At 38.8% G+C, this 26,943-nt stretch overlaps 1 protein-coding gene and 1 pseudogene across 4 annotated transcripts; both read left to right on the top strand.

Moving 5' to 3' along the window:
• The first annotated feature begins 432 nt into the window (after positions 1–432).
• On the top strand, positions 433–26,891 carry CCDC34 (coiled-coil domain containing 34). 4 transcript variants are annotated; one of them, XM_047823756.1, is made up of 6 exons: positions 445–840; positions 6,403–6,538; positions 12,851–12,958; positions 21,968–22,126; positions 23,185–23,326; positions 24,820–26,891. In XM_047823756.1, the coding sequence occupies exons 1-6, from the start codon at positions 512–514 to the stop codon at positions 25,032–25,034; spliced, it is 1,089 nt and encodes a 362-aa protein (XP_047679712.1). In that variant the 5' UTR covers positions 445–511; the 3' UTR covers positions 25,035–26,891. The 4 variants fall into 4 exon arrangements, with proteins under 4 accessions (XP_047679715.1, XP_047679713.1, XP_047679714.1 ...); XM_047823759.1 differs by lacking the exons at positions 21,968–22,126; positions 24,820–26,891 and adding an exon at positions 23,706–24,415 and having other exon boundaries at positions 433–840; positions 12,866–12,958; XM_047823757.1 differs by lacking the exons at positions 21,968–22,126; positions 24,820–26,891 and adding an exon at positions 23,706–24,415 and having other exon boundaries at positions 436–840.
• LOC125147322 (uncharacterized) lies at positions 18,815–18,971 on the top strand (annotated as a pseudogene).
• Positions 26,892–26,943: the final 52 nt, after the last annotated feature.

Below are 26,943 nucleotides of genomic sequence, written 5' to 3'. Positions count from 1 at the left end.
CAAAAAGACCTCAAAATTCACATGCACCGACACACTAGTTACCTTAAGATGTCAGGCAAACGAGGTGCTACCCAAAACAACGGAAGATTGCCCTCAAAGAGCATGCTTGGATACACTTGGAAACTTGGATAAAGTTCGCTCTCCTCTCCCCATAAAATATGGCTGTGTGCGGCAAGAAATGACCGATCCTTAAAACCCTGACCTGTTAAGTATACGGCGGTAGTTTTGGCTCCCGCCTCTTGCTCTGCCTCGCTCAGTGACAGCACATTTCTTGTACTACATGAACAGCAAACGAGGGACGCGCCCCGCACGCCGTCAGCGGCGGGCAGAGGGAGGCCCTGGGGCAGCAAGCCGCGCTCCGCAGGCGGGGACAAAGCCCTCGCGGCCTCCACGCGTCGCCATGGCAACGCGAGGTCTGCGCCCGCCGGGATAGGCCGGCCTGGCGCGCGCGGGGCCTGCTGGGAGAGCACGTCCCCGCCGCCACTCTGCCGGTTTGAACTTGGCGGGCCCGATGTGGGCGGCCGGGCTGTGGGGGGCTGCTTCGCTGGCTTCCTCGGCCGGCTGCAGGTCCAGGTCTCGGCCTTCCTCCGGGCCCTTCTCCGACCTCATGGCGGGCGCCCCGGGGCAGGGGCCGGAGACGGTGACGGTCTGCTCGCCGTCGCCGCCGCTGAGCTGCAGCAATTCCACCATGTCACTGTTGTCTCCCCTTGGCCACCAGAGCTTCCCGTTTGACTACGACGATGGCGACGGGGAGGATGAGGAGGACGTGGAGGAAGATGCTCAGGATTTAGAAGCTAAGGTGGCGAACCTGAGAGGAGTGGAGTTACAGGGGTGCGTCAGGTAAACCCTGGGCTACGGGCCGGTACTGCCCCTCTCAAGATCCCTTAGACCCTTGCAAGCGCCTTCTTCTGGCGGCCAGACACCCTCCTGGCGCCCGCCTCGGGGCCGGGGCCGTGCAGGCCCCTGCATTCTGAGGTGCCGCTGCTGTTTGCACGTAGAGTTGTGGGCCAGTTCTCACACATGCCTGCAGATTTTCTAGGATTCTAAATCTCTCTAACTGAGAATATGATCGCTACAGTCCCTGTGCAGAAAAACGTACGTAGTCTCAAAAACACAAAATTTTCCACCATTTCAGGAGTTTCCTGAATATTCACAAGTCAGATTGTGGACACCAGAACTCTTGTTCAAACCCTTAACACCAAAATTGTTTCCTGCGCCTTGGTAGTACCTGGGGTTATTTTGAAAAAGATCTGATTGCCAGTGAAGGAGGTTGTAGTAAAGCAGTATTGCTTTGGGGGCCATAAGTGAGGAGCTGAAACGTAGATTAGCAGTGTCCATCTCCGTCCACAGACAAGGCTGGGTCTGGTCTGACCACTCACCGAACAGAATAGAAATCACTGAGTCAGTGCTAGAACCAAAGAGATTATTAAAATCACCTTTTTTTTTTTTTTTAATTTCTACAATTACTCAGCAAACATCTAGTTTGTGCCACATACTAATCTAGATACGGGGGACCATAAACAAGATAGACATGGCCTCTACTCTCACGAAATTAAAGCCTACATGAATTTATTGTACTCATTTTACAGATAACAAAACTGTGGCTCAGGATACAAGTACAAAGTGGATTCAGAGGCACCCACCTAGCTATTAGCAGAGCCAGGCCTAGCACTGAGGTATACCGATCAGGTTCTGTCTTCCCTATGCGACATGCCTATTATTATGAGCTGTATAGAAACAAGAACAAAAGGGCCTCTCCCTGCAGGAATAACTTTCTGAGACAGGCTGAGTAATGCAGGTTCCTTCTGGAGTAGGCTCGTGCATCATCTTTAGAAAACACTCACAAGTTTCTGATTATCAAGCTGTGTAAGGCACAATACAGGAGATCTCAGAAATACAGGCCAGAGAACGTATGCTTCATGTGTAAGCAGCAAGGTAGCCCGCTTGAGGGTAAGGCCGTCATACCCAGAATGCGTGGATGGAATATGGAACCATATGAGATGACTGCTATACACAGTCACAGCAGTGAGAAAGTAAAAGTAAGTACATTGGGGGAATGGAGGTCAGTAAGAGTAACCAAGCAAGCCACTTGTCCAGACTGGTTGTAGCAACAAGAAACAGGCCTCTGATCAACCTGATAGTGGTTCTTGATGATAGAGTTTCGGGAGTCCATTCTCATGTGGGTCATCATAGGCATTCTTCAGGATTGAGTTGGTCCCAAGGATTTTTGAAATAATTTTAAGGCTTTGGAAACTACCTTCTGAGTCTAACCAACAAGGCTGAGCAGTGTCGACACAGTTTAGCAACCTAGGGAGGAGCGATGGTTATCAAAACCACAGAGCAGCTACTGGACCTTGCGTTAGCTTCCAGGAGCCAGAGCCCTAATCAAGTGGAGCTCAGGAGAGGAGCCAGACATGTTTTATGTCTCACTTTAGCCAAAGCCCAAACAAGCTGGTAGCATCCCAGGACTAAGGCTTCCCTCCTTATCGCTGCCATATCACAGCTCATTCCCTATGAACCAAAGGGAATAGGTAGGATGTGGCCTGGAAGGAATACACAACTTGCCAGGCCTTGTGGGTAGCAAGTGGCAGATGCCTATTAGGTGTTCAATAAATGTGCTGAATGAATGCCTAATTCCCACTCCTAGAGAACACGTAGATACAGTGGCTGTCTTCAAATGCTTCAGAAAACCTAGCATTTCCTTTCAGGAAAGTGAGTGTTTACAAAATTTCCTCATTCGTCCTCCCTACCTCCAACCTTCAGTTGGTGCCCTGGACAGTTTGGGGGTGAGGTGATGAGGAGAGCAGGCAGCCCGAGCCATCATCCCAGCCCCGGTTCCAGCAGTGGGCATTCTCTCCATGGACCAGGGAGTACACCCAGAGCTGTGTGGGATTGTATGCCTTGTGCCCATTGTTCATCTGCCACAGGGATAGACTGAGGCATCAGGTGCGCATGGTGAGATGAGCTCTGGGTATTTTAGGTGTTCATAGAGCCGTGCTTAGAGGATGGCTTCGAGCGTGTTGGACGGGACTGAGATGAAACTCACAGTTGACTTCAGAAAAGATACTGAGAAGTATTTTCCCGGAGTCTTTCATCATATGCCTTGGGCCTTCTATTTATTCACCTTTATCCTGGTTTTTATATCACTCTGTGCATTAGGAAAACCATGCCTTAATAAATGTCTTAGTTGTAAAAAGCTGCTTATTAAGCCTCTTTTAATTATGGGTAGAGCTGTAGTGTATATGCTGTACATTTTGTAGTGTCTATGATATCATTTGTTAAAAATGTTAAGGCAAGACATTTAATATTTAAAGTGTCTTTTTTTTTTTTTTTTAAGAAAAACACTGATCTCACCCTTTCAACAAATATTTCATAGGACCTTACTATATTTTAGGCTCTAAGCTAGACTCTCGAAATAAAAAATGAGTTAAAACATGCTTTCTGTTTGTAGGGAATTCATAGCCTATGGCAGAGATGGACAAGTGACAGACAGCCCAAGGCACTTAGTCCAGATATTTTGCAGTTTTACTGTGAGGGAATAAAGATTAATGCCTGAATTGAATGTTTTTTTTTTTAATGTTTATTCATTTATTTTGAGAGAGAGAGGGCAAGAGGGGGAGGGGCAGAAAGAGAGAGAGGGAGAGAGACTCCCAAGCAGACTCTGTACTGCCAGTGTGGGAGCAGACACAGCAATCCATCCCACGAACCCAGAGATCATGACCTAAGCCAAAATCAAGAGTCCAGACGCTCAACCGACTGAGTCACCCAGGGGCCCCCCTGAGTTGAATCTTGAAGGGAGAGTAGGATTAGCCGAACTCCTCCTCCTACAAAATGACACGCACCAAATGCTCACTGAGTGCCCAGAATCTGTGTTAAGTGCCGTAGCATAGATTGTCTCATGCTGTAGCACCTGTGAGGGAGCCTCTGCTCTCATGTCCATGTGCTGGATGAGAACAGAGGATTCAGTAGGTTCAGAAATGTACTTAGCTAGGAGGAAGCAGGTAGAGATTCATCCCGGACGTTGTATTTCCAAACCAAGCTCTTGCATGGCTCGCCCTGGGGAGGTGGAGGCATTTCAGTTTTAGACGAAACTGCGGAGCACAGGGGCATGGCGCATTCATCAGTCTGCTTCAGTGCGACAAGACCGGTACGGTCCAGAGCAGCCATTGGCAAAGAGGCTGGGAAGACAGGTGGGAGCCAATCCCTGGGTGTCAGGCTGTAGAGTTTGGATTTCATCCTGTGGGCAGGAGCCACAGAAGACCCTTGAGGTAGGGAGTGACATGATCGCATTTGAAGGCTGAATCTGTCCAGAGTTGTGGAAAATGGTTTGAAACGGAGGCAGAAAGGCCGGCTGTGTCCACCCTGTGGTGGTAAGGTTGGGAAAGAGGAAAACGGCTTGAGAAAATTGAAAGAAGCAGAAGAGACATGACTAGGTAATGGCGTAGGTGTGGGTGGTGGGGGCACTAATGTGGACAGGGGACAGGAGGAGGAACACAGGTCTGGGTTTCTGGCGTGGCTGGCTGGGTGGCTCTTTGTCCTCTTCACTGAGGTAGGATTTTAAGAGAAGTAAAATTTTTCTCGGTGGAGAGGGTAGAAGAGGATTAGACGTGTTTGCCGCTGATTGATATTTAGGTGGAGCTGTCTGTCAGATGGTTGGAAATACGTCTGTAGCTCAGGAGAAAGATCTGGCCTGGGATGACTGATGTGGGCACCATCCGCACCTGGTGGTAGTTGAAACTGTGGGAGCCGATGAGGTGTTTCTTCAAGACGGAGAAGGAAACGTTCATATGAGAAATAAAGAACACATCAACAGTGTCTCTTTCCTGCCAGAATACAAATTGCATGAGGACATGGATGAATGAATAGCAGGAAAAAAAATGAGTAAGCCGAAGCTGTGAGGTAGAAGAAGTTGTGTAGAGCGGTGGGCAAGGCAGTTGGTTGCCTGAAGCAGGAATGTTAAAGAGACAGAGGCACTGAGTCTATAAACACCTAGTCTTTAGAGCTGCCTTGGGTCCTGAACAACCTTTCTCTCCTTGGGTCCTAATGGTTCTGCTTTTGCTAAGTTTTATGAGGCTTGTGTATCTGGCTGAGGCCCAGTATTTCTCCTCCCCTCCCCTCTTCTCTTGAGCATGAATGAGTACTTATTTTTCCATGTACCTAAAAAGAGACAGACTGACAGAGGTGCATAGTGGAGATGGAGGTCACTAAACTGGGGAGTCATAAACACCCTGTGTGAAGAATGGCAGAAGGGAGTCAACCAGAACATTAAAGAATATAACAACCATATATATTTTTTGGTAACTTTAACAGAAAAGTTGAAAATTTCTGGGGCAACTGGCTGGCTCACTTGGTAGAACACGGGACTTGATCTTGGGTTGCAAGTTTGAGTCCTACTTTGGGTGTAGAGATTACTTTAAAATCTTAAAAAAAAACAAAATTCTGTTTACCCTTCACCCAAAATCCTTAATTAAAAAAAAAAACAAACAAGAAACCTTTTTTGTTTATTTTGAGAGAGAGACAAAGCATGAGGGAGGGATAGAGAGAGAGGGAGACACAGAATCTGAAGCAGGCTCCAGACTCTGAGCTGTCAGCACAGAGTCTGACACGGGGCTGGAACCCACGAACCATGTGACCATGACCTGAGCTGAAGTCAGACGCTTAACTGATTGAGCCACCCAGGCGCCCCCAAAATCCTTAATTGTTAACACATTTGCTTTATCATTCTGAGTGTGTGTGTGTATACACACATAGTCTCCCCCCCCCCCCCCCCCCGGGACTATTTAAGGGAGGAAAAGGGGAAAGTCTGCTCCAGGATCTGATTAGGATCATTTGTTGTAATTAGTTGTCCAGATGAGAGTTTTTTTTTTTTATGTTTATTTATTTTTGAGAGAGGGAGGGACATAGCATGAATAGGGGAGGGGAAGAGAGAGAGGGAGACACAGAATCCGAAGCAGGCTCCAGGCTCTGAGCTGTTAGTGCAGAGCCTGATGCAGGCCTCAAACCCATGAACCACGAGATCGTGACCTGAGGCAAAGTCGGACGTTTAACCGACCGAGCCACCCAGGTGTCCCAAGAGAGATTTTTAAGAAAAAAAAAAAAAAAAAATGTTGTCATTGAGCCAAATGGATTGGTATAGTTATCCCAATGGGTTTTTAAATAATGTGATTTTAGGTGATGAATTCAAAAGCAGTTTGATAGGTAACTAATTCCAATATTGGACTTCCTGCTCATGATTTTTCAAGTGTATGTTTATATATAATTAAATTCATATGTATGTATTTATAAAAATCACAGTATTATAAATACATTTATTATCCTGCTTTTGCTGTGTAGTTTCAGTGATTTTGACTGTTAAGCCAAAGAGGTTTGAATACAGATGCTATAGTGTCCTCTCTCTTGTAGCAGTGTGGTTGGATCAGAAGATAACCAAGAACAGAAACAGGTGTGCCTACCCGAAAGCCGCCTGACACCATGGGAAGTGTGGTTTGTTGGCAAAGAAAAAGAAGAGCGTGACCGTCTGCAACAGAAGGCTCTGGAGGTAAATTAGACAGTATCCTTTTTACTGAATCTATGAGTTCACAAATTAGAGCTGCTGTCACAAGTAAAATGTTAATATTATCCCTCAAAACAAAATTTTTCCGTTTCTTTGTATCAGTTTGCTATTTCTGCTTTAATCTCTCTACTTATAGAAATAATACATTCATCATAAGAACATTTGGAAAATACAGCTAAGTATAATGAAGAACATGAAAATCTCTAATTTTACCACCTAAACATAACCAATGTTAATATTATTGCATATAGCCTTCCAGATTTTCTGCAGTGTAAATTAAAAAAAAACAAACTACAAGTGTGTATATTAAGACATATAAAATGGAGCTTCACCATATATACATTTAACTAAAGTAAATGCAACTGCATTTATTTGGTAAAATTTTTAAGAAAAAAGAGAAACCAAAATTGAAATAGAGACAGAAACCTACCCCCCCCCCCCCATCACTCAGAGCATTTGGCCTAGGGTAAGTGTGTGTGGGGAGACAGGAATCTGCTGGGCTTTCAGGGTTTTTCAGTTTCTCTGTGCCTCGCTGCCTCACTTGTGGGCATTTTTGTGTTTGTGATTCTCTCTGAACTCTCACTCTCCAAACTCCTAAAATAGCGTGAGATACATTTTCACATGAATCCTTTGAACTCTTCGTATTTGCTGCTGAGAACCTAGCAACGAATTTGGAGGATTTGGAGGATTTGGAGGATTTGGCATCCTGTAGTTATTCACTATCTGGATTCTCCCTATCTGAACCTAGAAACCAAGTAGATCTGAGTGGTAAGGGGTATGTCTTATTTCTAATGAAACAGCATCAAACTCTTTTGTAACCTTTTTTCCACCTGTCATATTGTTAATATATTTCTGTATAATTGAATGTGTTTATGACATCATTTCTAAATGGTTGGCTAAGATTATTAAAATGTATTTTAAGTGTATTAGATATATACTAGAATATAATTAACTGGTTCACTATTGTCATATATTTAAATGTAATCTATTAGTAACTATGTTGCCATAAAAATCCCTGGATCTAAAGCATTGCTGTCCATGATCTTGTAATAAATTTTCCATATCAGTTTTGTCACTAGTTATTTCTGTGATGGATTTTGAACTGTGTAGGCAGTCACATATTCAGGGGTCATGGCATGATTCAATGATTGTAGAAACCAGTGTATTCTGCTGTGTCCCTGTTGCATGATGTTTGTAAAACACAAATTTATTCCTGGAGAAGTGCACAGTAGTACTTGTTTCCTCTTAGAAGGGCACGGGACTTGAGAAAGATCTTAATATTTGATGCCAGGTGGGCTTGTTTAAACTTTTTCGCTTCAATTTCCTATCTGTATGATAGGAATAAAAATAATACCTATGTCACAGGATTTTTGTGAGGTTTAAATGAGACAGAATATGGTGACTGGTATTGTTGTATTGGTATTGTTACTGATAACATTGCTATTTGTGGCCTTTCTAAAGCTTTTTCATTTATTTTCAGAATTAATGTGATTTATTGAGACCCCAGAGTTTTAGCCTCAAATTTTAACATTTCTAATTCCATTATTTAGTGCAGTAGCTTTCAAAATATTTGTTCCTGGTGAGAAATATACTTTGCTTCATGTCATACACAAATGCATACATATACGTATCTGAAACGATGTCTTGATTTTGTGCAAAATCTGGTATTTTGTCCTTCCTTCCTTCCTTCCTTCCTTCCTTCCTTCTTTCTTTATTTATTTAGAGCGTGAGTAGGGAAGGTGCAGAGAGAGAGAGAGTACCAAGCAGGCTCCGTACTGTCAGCGCAGAGCCTGACCTCACAAACTGTGAGATCATGACCTGAGCCAAAACTAAGAGTCAGATGCTTAACTGACTGAGCCACTCAGGCACCCCTTTATTTTTTGTTTTTAAAACCAACAGATTGGTTTTAGACTCAGTTTGGAAAACACTGATCTAATGAGCCATTGGTAAAGTGGAGTTCAGTTTATGGTATTTAGCTTTATCTCCAACCTAGAGATTCACTTATTACATTAAGGAAAGGAGGAATCCCTTCAAGTTATTTCAGAGTCAGCATACAGTAAAAGAAGTCAATTAAATTACAAAAAATTCAAAAGGGAGCCTGAACTTTGGAGTCACATAGAACAAGCCTAAAATTTTAGTTTTGCCATTCTGTGACCTAGGCAGAGTTACCCAATTTCTCTGAGTCCCAGTTTCTTTATCTGTAAACCAGATGTTAGAGGGGCAATAATAGTGTGGTTAAAAGCATAAATTCTTGAGCTGTACTTTCTGGATTAAAAAGTTGGGTCTTGGGTATATCCTTAACCTCGCTCTGCCTCAATTTCTTTATCAATAAAAGGGGGAGAATAATATTGACCTCATAGTGTTGTTATGAGGACCCAAGTGAACATAAGGAGATACCCTAGTATATAGGAAGCATTCAATGAAAGTTAGTTGATATTATGTGTTAAAACAGATGATAATAATAAATCCTGAAGATTTGTTTTGAGAACAGATGAAAATAATGAGTATAAAGTCCCTACCACAATGATTAAGCAGGTAGCAGGGTATGCTTAGTTGAAAGATTAAAATCTCTTCATGTATTTAGTACTTTGAAGTTTCTTATGGCTACATCATTAACTCTAAACCAATTAAAATCTTTTAGCATGAATCTTAGTGTATCACTCATGCCAACGGTATAAAAACATATAGGCCCACTACTCACTTTATAAGTTTATTTTACGTTCTTGTGATATTCACATTTATTTTCATGCCTTTTCCTTGCTTTGTTTTGTTTTTCTTTTTTTCAAAGATTCTATTTTTTAAGGAATCTCTACATCCAACATGAGGCTCAAACTCACATCCCTGAGATCAAGGGTCACATGCTCCGCCGACCGAGCCATCCAGGCTCCCTATTCCTTGTTTTATTTTCTAAGTGATGCTTTTCTTATTTTTCTGTCCTACTTTATTGCATTCTCTAATTTGTTTACAAGTCGTACCATTAAAAGCACAGATTATTAGTCATAAGGAACAATTCATTTCAGATTCTTGTTGAGGACCAGAAAGTAACTTTGCCAATGTTTCAGTTCCTGGCAAAGCTGAGACTGGGTCCTCGTTCTTTCAACTTCCAATTTCTTAAGTGTTTTTTCCATAATATCAAGGTGTATTGCAGAAATGAATGGGTCAGACTTAGTATTTAATTTTGAACTTACCCTACCGGTCTTGTTTTTTTCCTTGAAAACTTAAAGGAAAATTTAAAGGATAATTGGGTCATTAAAAAATCATCTCTTCTCCTAAATTTTATTTTAGCAACAGATTTTTAGACAGGCATTTGTTTCAGACATGTCTCTAAGACTGAATTAAAAAACTATTTTAAAAAAATTAAAAATTTATTATTATTTTTTTTAATGTTTATTTTTGAGAGAAAAAGCGAGTACACACGCAGGTGAGGGGCAGAGAGAGAGGGAGACAGAGAATGTCAAGCGGTCTCCATGCTGTCAGTGCAGAGCCTGATGTGGGGCTCAAACCGTGAACTGCGAGATCATGACCTGAGTGGAAATGAAGAGTCAGATGCTCAACCAACTGAGCCACCCAGGCACCCCTAAAATTTTTTAAAAATTAAAAAGAAATTGCTTTAATCCGTCAACACATGGTGCTTATAAAATTGGTTATATTTGTAACTAATGTTGAGTGATAAATATAGTAAATGTTGAACATTAGTATTATGAAAAACTAGCATATTGGTATTATAGATCATATACATTTTATATTTAAATTTTTATTATTTAAAAAACTTAGACTGTCCTAAATTCTTTATAACCTTTAGTTAATTCTAATTTTTAACATTTGCTTTAACATTTTAATATAATCTGTTCTAAATTATAAAAATGATCTAGGGTTGTGAATAATCCAGGTGCTTTTTTGTTTTTTTTCCCCATCTTGCCTATGGCCATTTCATTCATTAGCCCTTAATAAAGAAATAGGGCAGGATATATTTAGAGTTGATGAAACTCAAAACTGTAACTTTTCCTGATTCCTACCTTCAGTGATCAAAAGTTCTTCGAAAGTCAGCAAAAGCTATTGAAATAAAAATATACATTTAGGATCCTTTTTGGATTTTGGTTTTCCATAATCCAGTGTTCACTCTGTGGGAAAATAACTATAATTCTGTTGAAACTCAGTGGTCTCCCAAAAGACATCCTAGGGTCTGTGTTGGAGAGGACGCTGGCTGTGCCTGGAAAAGGCATGGCCTGGTGGTAAACAGGTGGAGGCTGTCAGGCTGAGAATTCTGAGAGGGGCCGCCTGTGTGTTTGTTGGGGAGAGGGGATTGTGTCTCAGAAAGGGATGTGTATTCTGGGGTAGCCAATGACTTGAACAGACATCCTGACAGTAGAGCACTGTTTGAGTCAGTTACAGCATTTTGTCAGTTATAGGTACTTTTGACCCTTCATCTTTAATTCTTACATCAACTAAAATTTGTGAAGAATAAGTCTGCTTTTTTCTCTGAGTTTTTAGTATAGTTACGTGAAGAATCTTAAAAGGGTACATAAATATAATCAATCATATTATTAGTTGTATGTTTAAATGACTACTTTCCTTAAAAATAAAATAAGAGTATTTTGGAAAATTTTGGATATGTGGTTGTCAGATCTGTATCTAGCAGTCACACACACACACTTCTTCTCAGACCTTCTTCCCCTCACTACTCCTACACTGTGGCAGCCTCCCAGTCAGCTCCCTCAAAGTAGTTGTCCTCTCTTCAAATGCAGTCTGCAAACTTGAAGGGTTCAGAATCATTCCCTTTCCCATGTATTCCTGCTTCGTAGTGTTCAATTTACTGTGCCTGTTTCGAAAGACCTTTTGCTATCTAGTTAGTACGACACTCTGATTTTCTAGTCTGCCCCGCCCTTGTCAAGCCATCTCCTCACTGACCCTCTTATGGTACTCATTTCCAACTACCGTGGTTCACACTGGTTCTCTCCACTTCCCCTCCCTTCCTTTCCACTTCCTGAACTGTTAAACACAGCCCCTCACAATATGGTGCTTTAATGCTTTTGTATGTAGATTCACATAAGATTGGAGACGTCTGGAATTTCATCTGTATCTCGGTTCTTGCTGTCTTTATAGTAGGCACTGCGTAAAAAAACTATTAGGTGAATAATCAAGGCATAGCATCTGTAGAGGTAATGAAGAATCCCTTTAAAACCAAGATGGATATTTTACTTTTGGGGTGATGAGGGGTGTATAGTGTTGAAAAGTTGGAAGACTTTCTGAACGAGTGAGGGCAGCTATTTTCTATGCAGCAGAATTTTAGGATGAGAGGTCATGGAAGACAGGTATCCTGCGACCAGTTGTTCTAAAGTCCAAAAGGTATGTTCTTGGTGTCAAGTTTTATCTTCATTTCATGTATCACACTGGAATTGTCTGACAGTTGAAAAATTGGCCTTCCCACTAGCACCCACGCTCAGGTAGGTAGGTCTTTGGGAAAGGGAGGGCTGGGGAGGAGGACTGAGGTCCAATGAAAGAGATATAAAAGTATCTGATTATTAGTATCTAAGGAGGGAGAAGAAAAATAACCAGTAATTATGGCAGTTGAGTCCTAGGAGTCTAGTTTGAACAGCATTCTCAACTAATGCAGTAATTTAACTGATGAGTGACAGAGTGGTGGCATTCAGCTCGAAGTTTTATTTGGCCATACCTTCTACATTCTTTCTCCTGAGGAAATGCCCAAACGTGTAGATTCGAGTGACAGCAAGGCAGTTAAATAATCTGGGATATGAATGTGGTTTTGTTTTACACTCCAGCAGCTATAAAATCAGTGAAGAAAAATCTGGATTCTTTTTTTTCTTCAAGAAAATTGAATCACTTCTCTACATTTCTTCTTTTGGTTAACTCTGAATTAAAATTTTAATTTAGGGATTATTTAACTCCTGTCCTTTATCTGCATTAAGAATCTAGAAGCTTTTTATAGCTAAAAAAGTTGCAATTCTCTTGAGCTTCTGCCAATAGCATACAGTGATGCCAAAATTTATGTGTGGGAAAGTTGATTTCAATGAGGGTAATTTAGCTGAAGTTTAGTCTAAGAACCTAGTGTTTTGCTGCCAAGCAATTATTTGCATTTCTAAAAAATGACTTATAGTTTTTACCAATGCTTTCTTTTTATCATAGACTAGTTACTGAAGTAAGTTATTGTCACTAATGGTATACTTTCTATAAAGGAAATTATGTTCTTGTTTAATTTGGTTAATGTCAGACTTGCTTTTAATATGCGATTCAAGTACTTTTATTAAATGTTGCCTTTGTTTGAATAAAAATCTGTAGGAATTAAATCAACAGCTAGAAAAAAGAAAAGAAATGGAAGAACGTGAAAAAAGAAAGGCAATTGCTGAAGAAAAGCACAAGGAGTGGGTTCAGAAGAAGAATGAACAGGTAGGGAGAAAAAGAAAATGCACACCCACATACTGACCGCTCTTTTTGCAAAGTCTTTTTCTTTTCATTACTCCTCATAACCTAGGTTTTTGTTATTTTCTCTCAGTTTCTTTCTTCTCTGACCTGATTTTTTTTCCTCTATCTTCATGGACATTTGCTAAGTCTCTGTCTTCTACCCTTTGTTCTCTGCTTCTCTCCCTTTTTCCCTCCTGTGGCTTCCTTGTGTCTTGCTTCAGGTAGTCATGAAGTCTGTATCTCTAGGCCTGACATGCTGGAGTCTTGGGTTTCCATCTGTTCGGTTGGCAGGCAGCTCTAAGCCTGCAAATCTAAAACAACCCATTTGTGCCCATTCTCCTTTGATTTCTGTTATGAGTACTGCTGTCAGCTCAGCCACGTCAGCATAATCAGAATTATATTCATTTGTGTGTGACCCCCCCCCCCCCCCCACCTTTCCTGTATAGTCCCTACTCTCCTGTTTGTGATCTCTTCCTATCTGGTCCTGTTGTATCTTTCAACTTATTTACTGTTTATTTCCCCACACTGGATGTGAACTCCATCAGACCAGAGATTTTTGCCTCTTTTCTTCAGTTCTCTAGCAGCTAGATCAGTGCCTGGCACATAATAGATACCCGAAAATGTTTGTTGAGTGAATGAATACAACCTCTGTGTCTTTGCCAGACTGATCTTGCTAAAAAGGCAAACGTCATTCCCCAATTCAAAATATATTTTTTATGATTCCCTACCGACCTCTGAATAATGTTTTCACAATTCTAGCCTGGCTGGTGAAAGATCTTCTACTCTCTGCTCTCTGAGCAGTATCTTCCTCCTGTGGTTCCCTTCCTTCTGTGCTGTTGTTTCTTACTAGCATTCTTCTAGGAGCACACATAAGATTATCGTGGCCCATCTTCTTAGAGTATTAGTTTTACTGGAAATTTTTGAGAGGAAGAGTGTTATTTTCATATTAAAGCAAGCATAGATATTTAATGGGGTGGAATATAACTTTTATATTGTGTTTAAGATACACAATAGATTTCAAGGAAATCTCAATGGACTGTGCTCCCCACTCCCCAGGGATATGTAGTCATGAGAAGTTTTGAGAACACTTCCATTCTGTTTCTTACTTCCTTATTTTTTTATATTATACTTCATCAACATGGAATTTCGTCATATCCTCCACCCTACCTTTCCCTTTATTATCCAACTTGAAGTATTTCCTGCATGAATCACTCACTGATTACATGCTTGAAATAGAAACTCTTTCCCTCTCTGAATCCTTGTTCAATTTATATCACTTTTGTCATACACTGCCTTGCATTATCTATATATTTTGTTGCTATTTTGTATTATGCATATATCTTCACTTCCTTATAATTTTAAGACTCTTAAGGATGGGAATTATCTTTTTCCATTATAACTTTTTAATCCAGTATAAGATCTAGCATCATTCTTTGTAATATAGAAAGCATTTTTTACTGGAATGTATGAGTAAATCTTTATCTTTCAGTTTTATTTTATTATTTTTTGTTTCAAATTTTTATTTAAATTCTAGTTAGTTAATATATAGGGTAATATTGGTTTCAGGAGTGGAATTTAGTGACTCATCACTTACATACAACACCCAGTGCTCATCACAACAAATGCCCTCCTTAGTACCCATCACCCATCTAGCCCATCCCCCCCTCCTCCCCTTCATCAACCCTGTTTGTTCTCTATAGTTAAGAGTCTTATGGGGCGCCTGGGTGGCTCAGTCGGTTGAGCGTCCAACTTCAGACCAGGTCATGATCTCGCGGTCCGTGAGTTCGAGCCCCGCGTCAGGCTCTGTGCTGACAGCTCGGAGCCCGGAGCCTGTTTCAGATTCTGTGTCTCCCTCTCTCTCTGACCCTCCCCTGTTCACGCTCTGTCTCTCTCTGCCTCAAAAATAAATAAACATTAAAAAAAAAAATTAAAAAAAAAAAAAGTCTTATGGTTTGCTTCCCTCTCTCTCTCTTTTTTTTTCCCCCTTCCCCTATGTTCATCTGCTATCTTTCAGTTTTGATACATTCTTATATTGGCTCATAAATTAGACATTTTGAAAATACTTATCTTTTGTTTGTTTCCTATTGTGATTTTTACATATTTAGAACGGTACTGCTTTTCTTATTTGATCCAATTTTATGAATTTAGTCAAATATTTAAGTTACTGGACAGAGTTTTAAATTTTTCATTCTAGTTGTCCTTAACTATTATTGAATCTAATGCTCAATGGAATTAATAAGAGTACCTAACCAATAATCTCAGTAAGTTGAAGATGACATAGCTTTCTTCATCCAGATATTATAAGAAGGAAATTGGCTGGACGTGTGTGTGTTGTAACCATAAACATATTTGATCTTCAGAAGTAAGTTGTTATTATTTTTAAGTTGCTTCATTCCATAATATAACAAGAAAGAATTCTTTAAGTCTGTGTGACTATTTGCAAGCTCTGGGTGATAATTTTGTGAAGTTTTTGGCTATAAAACAAAACCGTTTTACATGTACAGAATAGTATTCTCTCTCCTCTAAAAGCTTCTCTTATCTTTTAGCTCCATTAAGCTCATTTTACCATGCCAATCAAACATAGTTGTTGTTTTTCTGAGAATGTAAGATACCGCTGAGAGATGATATATTCTCTATTTTAATTAGTGTCAGTAGATCTAATCCAGTTATTTGAGAAAAAAAATTTTTTTTTCTTTTGGAGGGAAATGGCTTGTCCTGACATAAATCACCAATTATTGAAAGCAAGAGTCCATAAGTATGAGAATAGTTCAGAAATGAGCCCTGAGAAATTAAATTTATTTATTCTGCAGAATTCTTGTACAAATGAAGGAATAGTTGATTACTCTAATTTTTTTTTTTCTTTCAGACCTGTCAGATTTCCTAGTTCAGTCTTAGTTAGATTTACCTCTATTTGTAAAGACTGCTCTCCTGGTTCTTCTCTTCCCGTCTGGCATCTAGCTTTTTTCTCCTCTGTTTACATTTCATGGTGTGTGGTCCCCCACTGCCTCTAGCTTCATTCACATTTTAGCTATATCTGTGGTGTAATTTTCTCTAAGTCATTTTCACTGTGTTCTATCAAGTAATCAGACAAAAAGAATTTATGTATCCATTAGCAAAGTTGGTTTCTTCTAATATGACTGTAAATTGTTAAGTCCTTTTCAAATAAATGGCTTATCTTATCTGGTACTCTTAAATTTGTGTGGCCATACTAATTCATATTTTTAGATTTATTTTTTTTACAGCATGTTATCACATATTTTGTAAAAGGGCTTTATTTACCTTCATTGTTTTAAAAAGATTAAAAATAAAATTACTTTTAACTCTTAAGACATGGAACTGATATTTCAATGTAAAAAATTAATTCGGATCAATAAAGCAGATCATTGATAACACTGTTATTCATGCACTGAATACTTTTACACTGTGGCAGATACTACTAGAGGAACCAAAATAGAACTTCAGAAACTTTAAGTAACCAGTTATTTTGTTAGTTTCCTTTAGTTACAAAAAACAAAGGTTCTCTCAGGGCCCCGTCCTGAAAAAGGGAAGATTTATTATTGTGCTCTGTGTGGTATAGAACTGGAGTGCCAGAAAACCTGAAGCCACTTAGTAACGGGCTGCTCTCTCTTAGTCCATCTCTCTGAGTGCCTGCTCTGTTCTTTTGCTAACAACTAAAGGCATTCCATTCTTTCTTCTCTGGCATAAATTCTACAGAAAGTCTTTTTGATGTTTTAAAAGAAACATTGAACTATAATTTACATACAATAAGATACACCTTTCTTAATTTTGATGAGACTTGACAAACTTGTATACCTGGATAAACAGTGCCATAGTCGGCACATAGAACATTTCCATCACTCCCAAAAGTTCCCTTGCGCCCTTTTGTAGTCAGCCTCTGATCTCCACCCACAGTGGGCCTCAGCTCCAAGGAAACCATTAGTCTCCCTGCTGTGCCTTTGGATTAGATTTACCTTTTCTAGAATTTCATATAAATCGAATAATAGAATATATATTCTTTTGCATTGGGCCTCTTTTGTTTTTAAAATTTCCTGGTATTGATTTTGCCTTCTTTTTTTTCAACAATAAGTATTATATTCTATGTAATTTCACAAATTGTCCATCCATTTGCTAGTTGATGGGAAATTGGGTTATTTCCGATTTTGGGGTATTATGAATAAAATTCTCTGATCACTTATGTACAATTTTTTTTTAAGTTTATTTATTTTGAGAGAGAGAGAGCCCAAGTGGGGAAGGGGCAGAGAGAGAGAATCCCAAGCAGACTCCATGCTATCAGCACAGAGTGCAATATGGGGCTTGAACTCACAAACCATGAGATCAGTATCTGAGCCAAAACCAAGAGTTGGACACTTAACTGATTGAGCCACCCAAGGCGCCCCTGTACAAGTCTTTCTGTGGACATTTGTTTTCATTTCTTGGGTAACTGCTCAGGAACTGAATTGCCAGGTTGTATGGTAAGTATGTGTTTAAAAGAAATTGCCAAACTGTTTTTTAATATGCTTGTATCATTTTACATTTTTTATGACTATTGTATAAAAGTTCTAGCTGTGCCACATCCTTACCAAGGTTTATATTGTCAGTCTTTTTAATTTTAAGTCATTCTGGTGCATGTGTAGTGGGGTGTCATTGTTTTCATCTCCCTGAGATCTGAAATTTATCATCTTTTCATAAGCTTATTGTATTAGTCTCCTAGGGCCGCCATAACAAAATACCACAGGCTGGGTAGCTCAAATGACAGAAATTTATTTTCTTATCGTTCTGGAGGCTGGTCTAAAATGAAGGTTATCAGTAAGGTTTGGTTTCTCCTGGTTTGCAAGATGGATGCCTTGTCTCCACACCATTACATGCCCTTTTCTCTGCATGAATATCCCTGATGTCTCTTTCTCCTCTTATAAGGACATCATCCCTACTGGATTAGGACCCTATCCTTATGACTTTAATCACCTTCATTACCTCTTTAAAGGTCCTATCTCCAAATACAGTCACTTTGAGGGTTAAGGCTTCAACATAGAATTTTGGGGGACACAATTCAGTCTATAACACTACCAACCATTTCTACATCTCGTGTCCTGTTTTGTCTTGTGTTGTGCTTAAATTTTTGCCCATTTTGTGGAAGGATTGTATGTCTTATTCATAAATTGTAAGAATTATTTATATATTCCTTTAATTCATTCATATATATTTATATATAGATATACAGATATAGCAAATATTTCTTCCCATTTAATTTTCCTCAGTGGTATTTTTTATTTTTTTTTTTAATTTTTTTTTTTCAACGTTTATTTATTTTTGGGACAGAGAGAGACAGAGCATGAACGGGGGAGGGGCAGAGAGAGAGGGAGACACAGAATCGGAAACAGGCTCCAGGCTCCGAGCCATCAGCCCAGAGCCTGACGCGGGGCTTGAACTCCCGGACCGCGAGATCGTGACCTGGCTGAAGTCGGATGCTTAACCGACTGCGCCACCCAGGCGCCCCTCAGTGGTATTTTTTAAAGGGAAGTTTTAAATTTTCATAAAGTTGATATTTTATTTTATTTTTTTTTTTTAATTTTTTTTTCAACGTTTATTTATTTTTGGGGGGACAGAGAGAGACAGAGCATGAACGGAGGAGGGGCAGAGAGAGAGGGAGACACAGAATCAGAAACAGGCTCCAGGCTCTGAGCCACCAGCCCAGAGCCTGACGCGGGGCTCGAACTCACGGACCGTGAGATCGTGACCTGGCTGAAGTCGGACGCTTTAACCGACTGCGCCACCCAGGCGCCCCGATATTTTATTTTTTTTATAGCTTGTCGTTTTTGTGTCCTGTTTAAGAAACATTTGCCAATCGCTTCTCGGCCTTTTGGCTAAGATCAAGTGTAGTATCTGTTCTTACCAGTTTAAGAAACATTTGCCTAACACCAAGGGGGTAAGAATGTCCTCCATTGTTTTCTTCGGGAAGTTGTATAACTTTAGCTTTTATCTATATTTTAAGTTACTTTTAATGTGTGGTAAGAATTAAGCATCAGGGATTTTTTTTTTTTTTTTTTTTTTGCATATGGATGCTAAATTGTTCTAACACTATTCGTTGAAAAGATAATCTTTTCCCTATTTAATTACCTTGGCACTTTTGTTTAAGATCAATTAACCATCTAAGCATAGGTCTATTTCTGGACTCTATTCTCTCCCATTGATCTAATCCTGTGCCATTACCACCCAAGCCTATTACTGAAGCTCTATAATTCTTGAGTTTATAATTCTTTTAATCAGAGAGTGTAAATCCTCCATTTTTTCTTCTACAAAATTGTTTTAGTTACTCTGCATCTTTCCATATACAATTTAGAATTTCTCTGATCATGTTTGCTTTAATAAGGCCTGCCACAGTTGGGATTACATTAAAAATATAGATCATTTTGGAGGAAATTGACATCTTAGTAATATCTAATTTTAAATCTGTAAACATGATTTTTCTTTATATTTGCGTCATCTTTAATTTCTGTCAGTGATTTTTTTTTTTTTTAGTTTTCAAGGTACAGTGGTATTGCACATGTTTTGTTAAATGTATCCCTAAGAATTTCATGGTTTTGGTGATGAGAACAGTTATTTTGCTTATTCCTGATAGTATGTTAATGACTTCCATGTCTGGTTTTGATATCAGAGTACTACTGGGCTCTTAAAATGATTTTGAATATTTACACTTTTTTTTTTCTGTTTTCCAAAATAATTCACGTGGTGATTGGTATTATTTCTTCCTAAATGTGTGATGGAATCTGGCAGTGAAGCTATTCAAGGCTGGAGTTTTCTTCGTGGGAAAGTTTTAAATTCCAAATTGTTTTTACAGATAGAAGGTTATTCAGATCCTTTCTTTTCTTTTTGAATCAGTTTTGGAAAATGGAATATTTTAAGGAATTTGACATTTCATTTAAGTGGAATTAATTGACATAAAATTGTTTTTAACATTCATTCATCTCTGTGTCTGTATGATCTGTGATCTGCCACTTATCTGTGTGACCTTAGGCACATGGCTTAACCTCTTTGTGCCTTCATTTCCCATTTGTAAGGTAAGATCATAATAGTGCTCACCTCATATTGTGGTCATAAGAATTGACATAGTACAAACGTAGAAAGTATATAGAAAAGTAACAGGAGAGTCAGCACTCAGTAAATGTTAGCTGTTATAATTGAAGACAATGTAGGGACTGGGTGACTCCTCGTTGATGAGTTGTGGAAAAGTCTCATGCGTCAGTGAGCCAGATATGCTACAAGATCCTTTTCAATCTCGTAGCTTTTCTGACAGTAGAGTAGTTAAAATCCAGTATTGTTTCTGTGGAAATCGGATTCTTAGCAGGAAAGGATTCCTTTTTGGAGCTATCATCTGGCCAGCAAGACAGAAGTTCACTTAGCAACTTGGGGAATGACTCAGGCTTTGATTTTTAAGACCTGCTTTTCCTGCATAGGACTGGACATATATTGTATGTAACTGATGTTTGTTACTTGGGTGTTAATTGAATTGCTTATATTAAAGTATTCTACAAGATGCTTTCAGTGGAAGAATTTTTTTCTTGGCCCATATTTCTTTTTTTTTTTTTTTTTTTTAAATTTTTTTTTCAACGTTTATTTATTTTTGGGACAGAGAGAGACAGAGCATGAACGGGGGAGGGGCAGAGAGAGAGGGAGACACAGAATCAGAAACAGTCTCCAGTCTCTGAGCCATCAGCCCAGAGCCCGACGCGGGGCTCGAACTCACGGACCGCGAGATCGTGACCTGGCTGAAGTCGGACGCTTAACTGACTGAGCCACCCAGGCGCCCCTCTTGGCCCATATTTCTTTGCTCCGTGAAGGGTGATGCATATGGCATCTGTATTGCATATACTTATGCCTTGCATGTTGTTTTCTACACTTTTGATAAAGAGAGCTAGCCATGTCATTGGCTTATTTAGAATGTGAATGTTTGGTAAATTGTATTCTGAATGAAAAAGAAAAAAACACTGAGTTATAGTCCAGTTTTTTTCTGTAAAGAGCCAGATAAATAGTTTAGGCTTTGCAGGCCATACACTCTGTTGTAGCCATTCAACTTTGCTGTTGTGGTACAAAAGTAGCCATAGGCAACAAATATATAAATAAATTGGTATGGCTCCATTTCAATAAGACTTTATTTACAAATATAGGTGGCTAGTGGACCATATTTGGCTTGGGGACCATTGTTGGCCAACGTCTGATCTGTGTAAGACTTACAAGAATTGTATAGCTAGAGATTTGTCTGTATGTACCCTTATAGCAGTATCTAATGGTCCAAAATGTTATTTTTTTGTTCTCTGTAACTCACTGATGGAGAAGATTTTATCTAAGTGTACATATTGGCAAACTGTCCAACAAATGTAGGTATATCGCTCCTATTTTAGAGTGAAGGTCAACATTTATTAAAACATACAAAATTCAGGATAGTCTAACAGGTTGTAATTTCAGTTCACTATCAATATATCTGTATTGAATACCTACTGTTTACTTAGCACTGTCACAGGCTCTGAGTTTACTTTCATGAGCAAGGTCTTTGTTACTGTTATCATGAAACTTACAGCCCAGTTGGTAGACTAAAATTGAGCAGGTATGTTACATATTTTCATAAGCCACATTGTGTCGGTCGCTATGTTTCCACCTATTTTAAGAAATAACTGAAGTTTAAAAGATTACTTCAGGGGCGCCTGGGTGGCGCAGTCGGTTAAGCATCCGACTTCAGCCAGGTCACGATCTCGCGGTCCGTGAGTTCGAGCCCCGCGTCAGGCTCTGGGCTGATGGCTCAGAGCCTGGAGCCTGTTTCCGATTCTGTGTCTCCCTCTCTCTCTGCCCCTCCCCCGTTCATGCTCTGTCTCTCTCTGTCCCAAAAATAAATAAACGTTGAAAAAAAAAAATTAAAAAAAAAGATTACTTCATATAACACTCATTGCTTGTATGAGCATAATTATAAATATTCCAATTAAAACTCCTTCATTTTTATTTAAGAAAAAAAAAGAAAGGGAACAAAAAATTAATAAAGAAATGGAGGAAAAAGCAGCAAAGGAGATGGAGAAAGAACATTTGCAAGAAAAGGCAAAAGAAAAATATCAGGAATGGTTGAAGAAAAAAAATGCTGAAGAATGTGAGAAGAAGAAGAAAGAAAAGGTATTTTTATTAAAGTGACCAGTTGAGATGTATGGCTTTGGTGTTCATACATGCCAACTATATTGTATAAAAAGTTTCTCACGGAGGGGATGCTCTCGGGTGGCTCAGTCAGTTAAGTGTCCGACTTCCACTCAGGTTATGATCTTGCCGTCTCGCGGTGGATTTGAGCCCCGCGCCAGGCTCTGTGTTGACAGCTCAGAGCCTGGAGCCTGCTTCAGATTCTGTGTCCCCCTCTCTCTCTGCCCCTCCCCTGCTCACGCTGTTTCTCTCTCTGTCTCAAAAATAAATAAAAAAAATTTTTTTAATTTAGTAAAAAAAATTTTTTTTAAGTTTCTTATGGAAAATTGGTACCATCTTAGCATAAAATAAATGTATGAAGCTATCCCTACTTATTTATATTATGTGTAAGTTTCAGAAATGAATATGAATTGTGGTTTTGTTAGGTTGACAAATATTAATAAGCCCGTTGGTATATTTTCAGTCTGGTTCAAACTTTATCATTGTTTATGTTTTAAATATTTTTAATGTGTTTTTATAAAAGCCTTATTACATTTTATTAATTACTGTTCTATTTTAAAACAACAAATTGTTGGCGCGCCTGAGTGGCTCAGTTGTTAAGCATCCGACTCTTGGTTTCGGCTCAGGTCATGGTTTCACAGTTCCTGAGTTTGAGCCCTGTGTCCAGCCCTGTGCTGACAGCACAGAGCCTGCTTGGGATTCCCTGTCTCTCTGCCCCTCCCTGCCTCCCTCTCTCTCTCCCTCTCTGTCTCTCTCTCTCTCAAAAGTAAATAAACGTTAAAAAAAAAAAAACCAACAACCCAGAAAATTGCTTTTTTCTTCTTGGGTTTGACGTCTTACTGTTGTTTAGAGGCAGCCATCTTTAGATCGTATCCCTGACCATGTTAAATTTTGCTCTCAAATTATATAAATATGACTTAGTATTTATGATCAGTAAGCCATTGGGGTGGGGAGCTACTGGGGAAAAGAGTCAGTGCAATTTGAATAGAATTTTTAGTTATAGAATATCACTACAGATTCTTTGGTCTTGTCATTTTAAGGAAAAAGAAAAACAACGGCAAGCTGAATTACAGGAAAAAAAGGAAATAGCAGAGAAAAAGTTTAAGGAATGGTTGGAAAATGCAAAAAATAAACCTCGTCCAGCTGCAAAGGGCTATGGTTATGCCAACGGAAAACTTACAGGTTGGTTTTAATGTTATGTGGCTTGCATAAATATGGCTTGCAGGAGCAAATATTATACATTATGTTTCCTTTTGACAGAAATAGAAATGTGTAAAAGTCATTTTTCTTTCAAATTACTATTTTCTGGAAGATTATAACACACTGTGTTCCTATAGAGATACAATAAATTTATTGTCATTCTCTATAAATCAGGTATATTTTAAAGGCAGTAGTTGCAAAAGTAATGATTTGTAACATTAAGAAACACATTGAAACTTTCTTATGTTTTTGGCTTTTGAAGCCTTAAGGAGGATGCATTTAAGGGGCCTTTTTTTCCTCCCCTTCCTGTAACCCTCCCTGAGGCAGAACTTGCAGCGTCTCGGGCACATTTGTTTTGCAGGGCGGAGGACTGCGCGGCGTATGACCCCGACACAAAACCGGTGGGCCTTTGGGCCTGCCCTTGTTGGAAACGGCGCTGCATGTTTTTCTTTGTGCCTCATGTTGGAAGCTCAGGCCTTGCTGACAGCTGCCTTCACTTGTTTAAGTGATTTATTATTAAAAAATACTCCCATTCTGTTCTGTTCACACAATAGAACATATTCCAGACTTTGTTTTGACCATTTCGGTGAAGTGTGTGTTGACATATCTCTGCAGTCAAAGTGGGTTGCCAGTGTCTGAACGACACATTCCTGCTGTCAGGGTTCAGGCCTCTCCCACATGTCATAGAAGTCATCCATTACAGCTAGTAGGCACCGGGCATGGTCTGCTCTTTTTTCTTTTCCTGTCTGAAAAAAAATAGTAATAAGCGGTGGTTTTGACCGAAGGATTGGATGGGAAAGTGAAAACTTTAGGTGGGAATATACATATTTACTGGAAGTTATTTGCTAAAATAATGGATTATTTTATTAAATTTTTTGCAATTTAAATGAGTTTTGTTCAAATAAACTTTTGTCTGCAAATGCTCTACTGCTTTTAATAAGCAAAATTTTAGTGATCTTATGAAATCTGATCAATTTGAGTGATAGTAATGTAGAATTTCAGTCATTATGAATAAGAGTTTTGTTCACTTTAGCTAAATATGCACTATTGCAATATACTTTTTTTTTCTCTCTCTCTAAAGTTTAGTATCTGACTAGGGAAAACTAGTACAGAATCAGTGGTTTCCCAGACTGAGGTAAGAAAATGAAGATTTTGTTCAATTTAAGGGTTCAAAAAGGGATTTCCTAGTAAAATTTTTATATGAGGTTTTATTTATATAGATTTTAAGAACACTCTTTGGACTTCTAGAATTATCATTTATATTTTAATTTTTACTGCAGTACTTACTGTATTTGAAAAATGTTACTTGTTTGAAAATATTTTAGAGTTCAAGTTTTAAATGGATTAAGTTGGCTTCTCAGTGATATTTTTGCCCTTTTGATACTGTAACATTTTTCTAAGAATTTAAAAATAAGTAGTTTCTTTGATCTTAAGAAGTTTTTTCTTGTTTTGTTCTGACTTTTTAATAATTTTAGATTTTTACAGTGGAAATTCTTATCCAGAACCAGCCTTTTATAACCCAATTCCATGGAGACCCATTCATATGCCTCCTTCCAAAGAAGCTAAGGACCTATCAGGAAAGAAGACTAAAAGGCCTGTAATAAGTCAGCCACACAGGTCATCGTCTCTGGTGGTTCAGAAAGCCAGAAACAATCTTTGCCTTGGAACTCTGTGCAGAATACAAAGATAGCAGATATGGGAAATTGCATGCTTTTACCTGGAGCTATTTAATTTTAAAATTAGAATAGTTTTTTTACTGCTCAGGCAGCAGCTCAACATTTGATGTGATTATTAACAAGTTCATGTTTTTGCATTTGTATATGTTGTCCTTAGAGTTAATTAAGGAAGACGTTTTATACATTTTCATTTTTGTAAGTGCTTCAAGGTAGATCTTGGCATATTGTTTCACAGGATAGGTGACTGGATATCTAACAATTGTGTTTCTATTTAGCTTGTATTAAAACGACATTGTAATACCAGTAAAACCAACAATTTGTATGGTGTTCTTTCATACTCTGTGTTTATTTGTGTTTATGTTTATCATAGTAAGATTAAGCTTAAATTGTTCAAATAAGCTTTTGTAAACTGCATGCTCAAAATAACTCTTAGAAGAATCTAAATGGGTTAGACTTCTAGAGTAATCAAACACAGTCTTCCTTGATAGCTTTTGGTGTATTTTTCCTTATGTATATATTTTTAAATAACTAGAGGCATGTTTTTTATAACAAAGAAATGAGGGTTGAGTTTTTGAAAGGGAAACTTAAAAGCATTGTTATAGGCTGTGGATCTTAGGTTAACATGTAGCAATCTTGAGACACTAATAGTATTTTGCTATACTTCGTACAAATACTTATACATTCATTATAATTAGGTAGTTAATTTTGAAATTAAGGTTAGCAGTACTAAATTTTAAAAGTCTGTATCTTTTTTTAGGGACCATCAAGAAATGAAGATTTGTTGTGGCAATATAAAGTTCAGTAAATTGATTTAAAAGTGATTCCTATTTAGAATATACATATTCCATGTTTCTGCTAGGTTAGTAATTTGCCAAGTTTCTAGTGACTAACGGGCAGTGGTGTTGACCAACGCAAAGGAGCGACAGTAGAATCTTTGAAGGGCATTCACGTCATCAGAAAGCTAGGAAAATTCACTTCTAAGCAGGAAACAGTTTGGGAGGTGCCAGTAGGGTTTGTTGGGACAGAATAATGGTCAGATTTATAAGCCTGACCATCCTTCTCAGAACCTCTTAGACATAGTGGTATTTTCAGACAATCATTCCACTTGAACAAATTCACCTCTGTAGAGAGAACGTGCAATTTGCCAGTGTAGTGATAAACTTGTGTGTCGCTTATCGCTAAGTATCCATAGGCCTGAATTCCTGCGAGTTTTAGATGTATGTTATATTTAAGAAACCTTCAATTTCACACAGTAGATTCAGGTGTTTAGGCAACTTCTAGCTATAACCATAATTCTAATAATACTTTGCTCAATCAGTCATTAATTAGTTTGACCAGTATTACAGCAGTCTCTCCTTGTCTCTGGTTTCGCTTTCCATGGCTTTAGTTACCTGTGGTCAACCACTGTCCCAAAAGAGGGTAACTACAGTACAATAAGGTATTTTGAAAGAGAAGCCACATTCACATAACTTATTACAGTATATTGTTATAATTTGTTCTGTATTGTTAATCTCTCACTGTGCCTAATTTACGAGTTAAACTTCATCATAGGTATGTGTGTATAGGGAAAACCAGTATATCTAGGGTTTGGTACTATCTGTGGTTTCAGGCACCCACTAGGGAGGGGTCTTGGAACCTATCCCCACAGATAAGGGGGAACTATTGTAATTGAACATTTATTCTGTAACAGATGTTTTGCATACTGATTTAGGAATTTAAATGACATATTTCTTTAATTCAGTCAACATTTTCGGCCTAACCAGGAAAACCTGTAACAGACTAAATGCTATAATACACTGCTTAAAAATGAAGTACAGGGGCATCTGGGTGGCTCAGTCGGTTAAGCATCCAACTTTAGCTCAGGTCATAATCTCACCGTTCTTGTGGGTTTGAGCCCCGCCTCGGGCTCTGTGCGGACAGCTC

This window comes from Prionailurus viverrinus, chromosome D1 (genome assembly GCF_022837055.1).
Source record: "Prionailurus viverrinus isolate Anna chromosome D1, UM_Priviv_1.0, whole genome shotgun sequence".
NCBI lineage: Eukaryota > Metazoa > Chordata > Mammalia > Carnivora > Felidae > Prionailurus > Prionailurus viverrinus.
This window is presented reverse-complemented; position numbering and strand designations above follow the sequence as displayed.

Coding starts and splice junctions, on each gene's coding strand:
- CCDC34 (XM_047823756.1), top strand. CDS start 512: ATGTGGGCGGCCGGGCTGTGGGGGGCTGCTTCGCTGGCTTCCTCGGCC. Junction 6,539..12,850: donor TGCAACAGAAGGCTCTGGAG/GTAAATTAGACA, acceptor AAAAATCTGTAG/GAATTAAATCAACAGCTAGA. Junction 23,327..24,819: donor TGCCAACGGAAAACTTACAG/GTTGGTTTTAAT, acceptor TAATAATTTTAG/ATTTTTACAGTGGAAATTCT.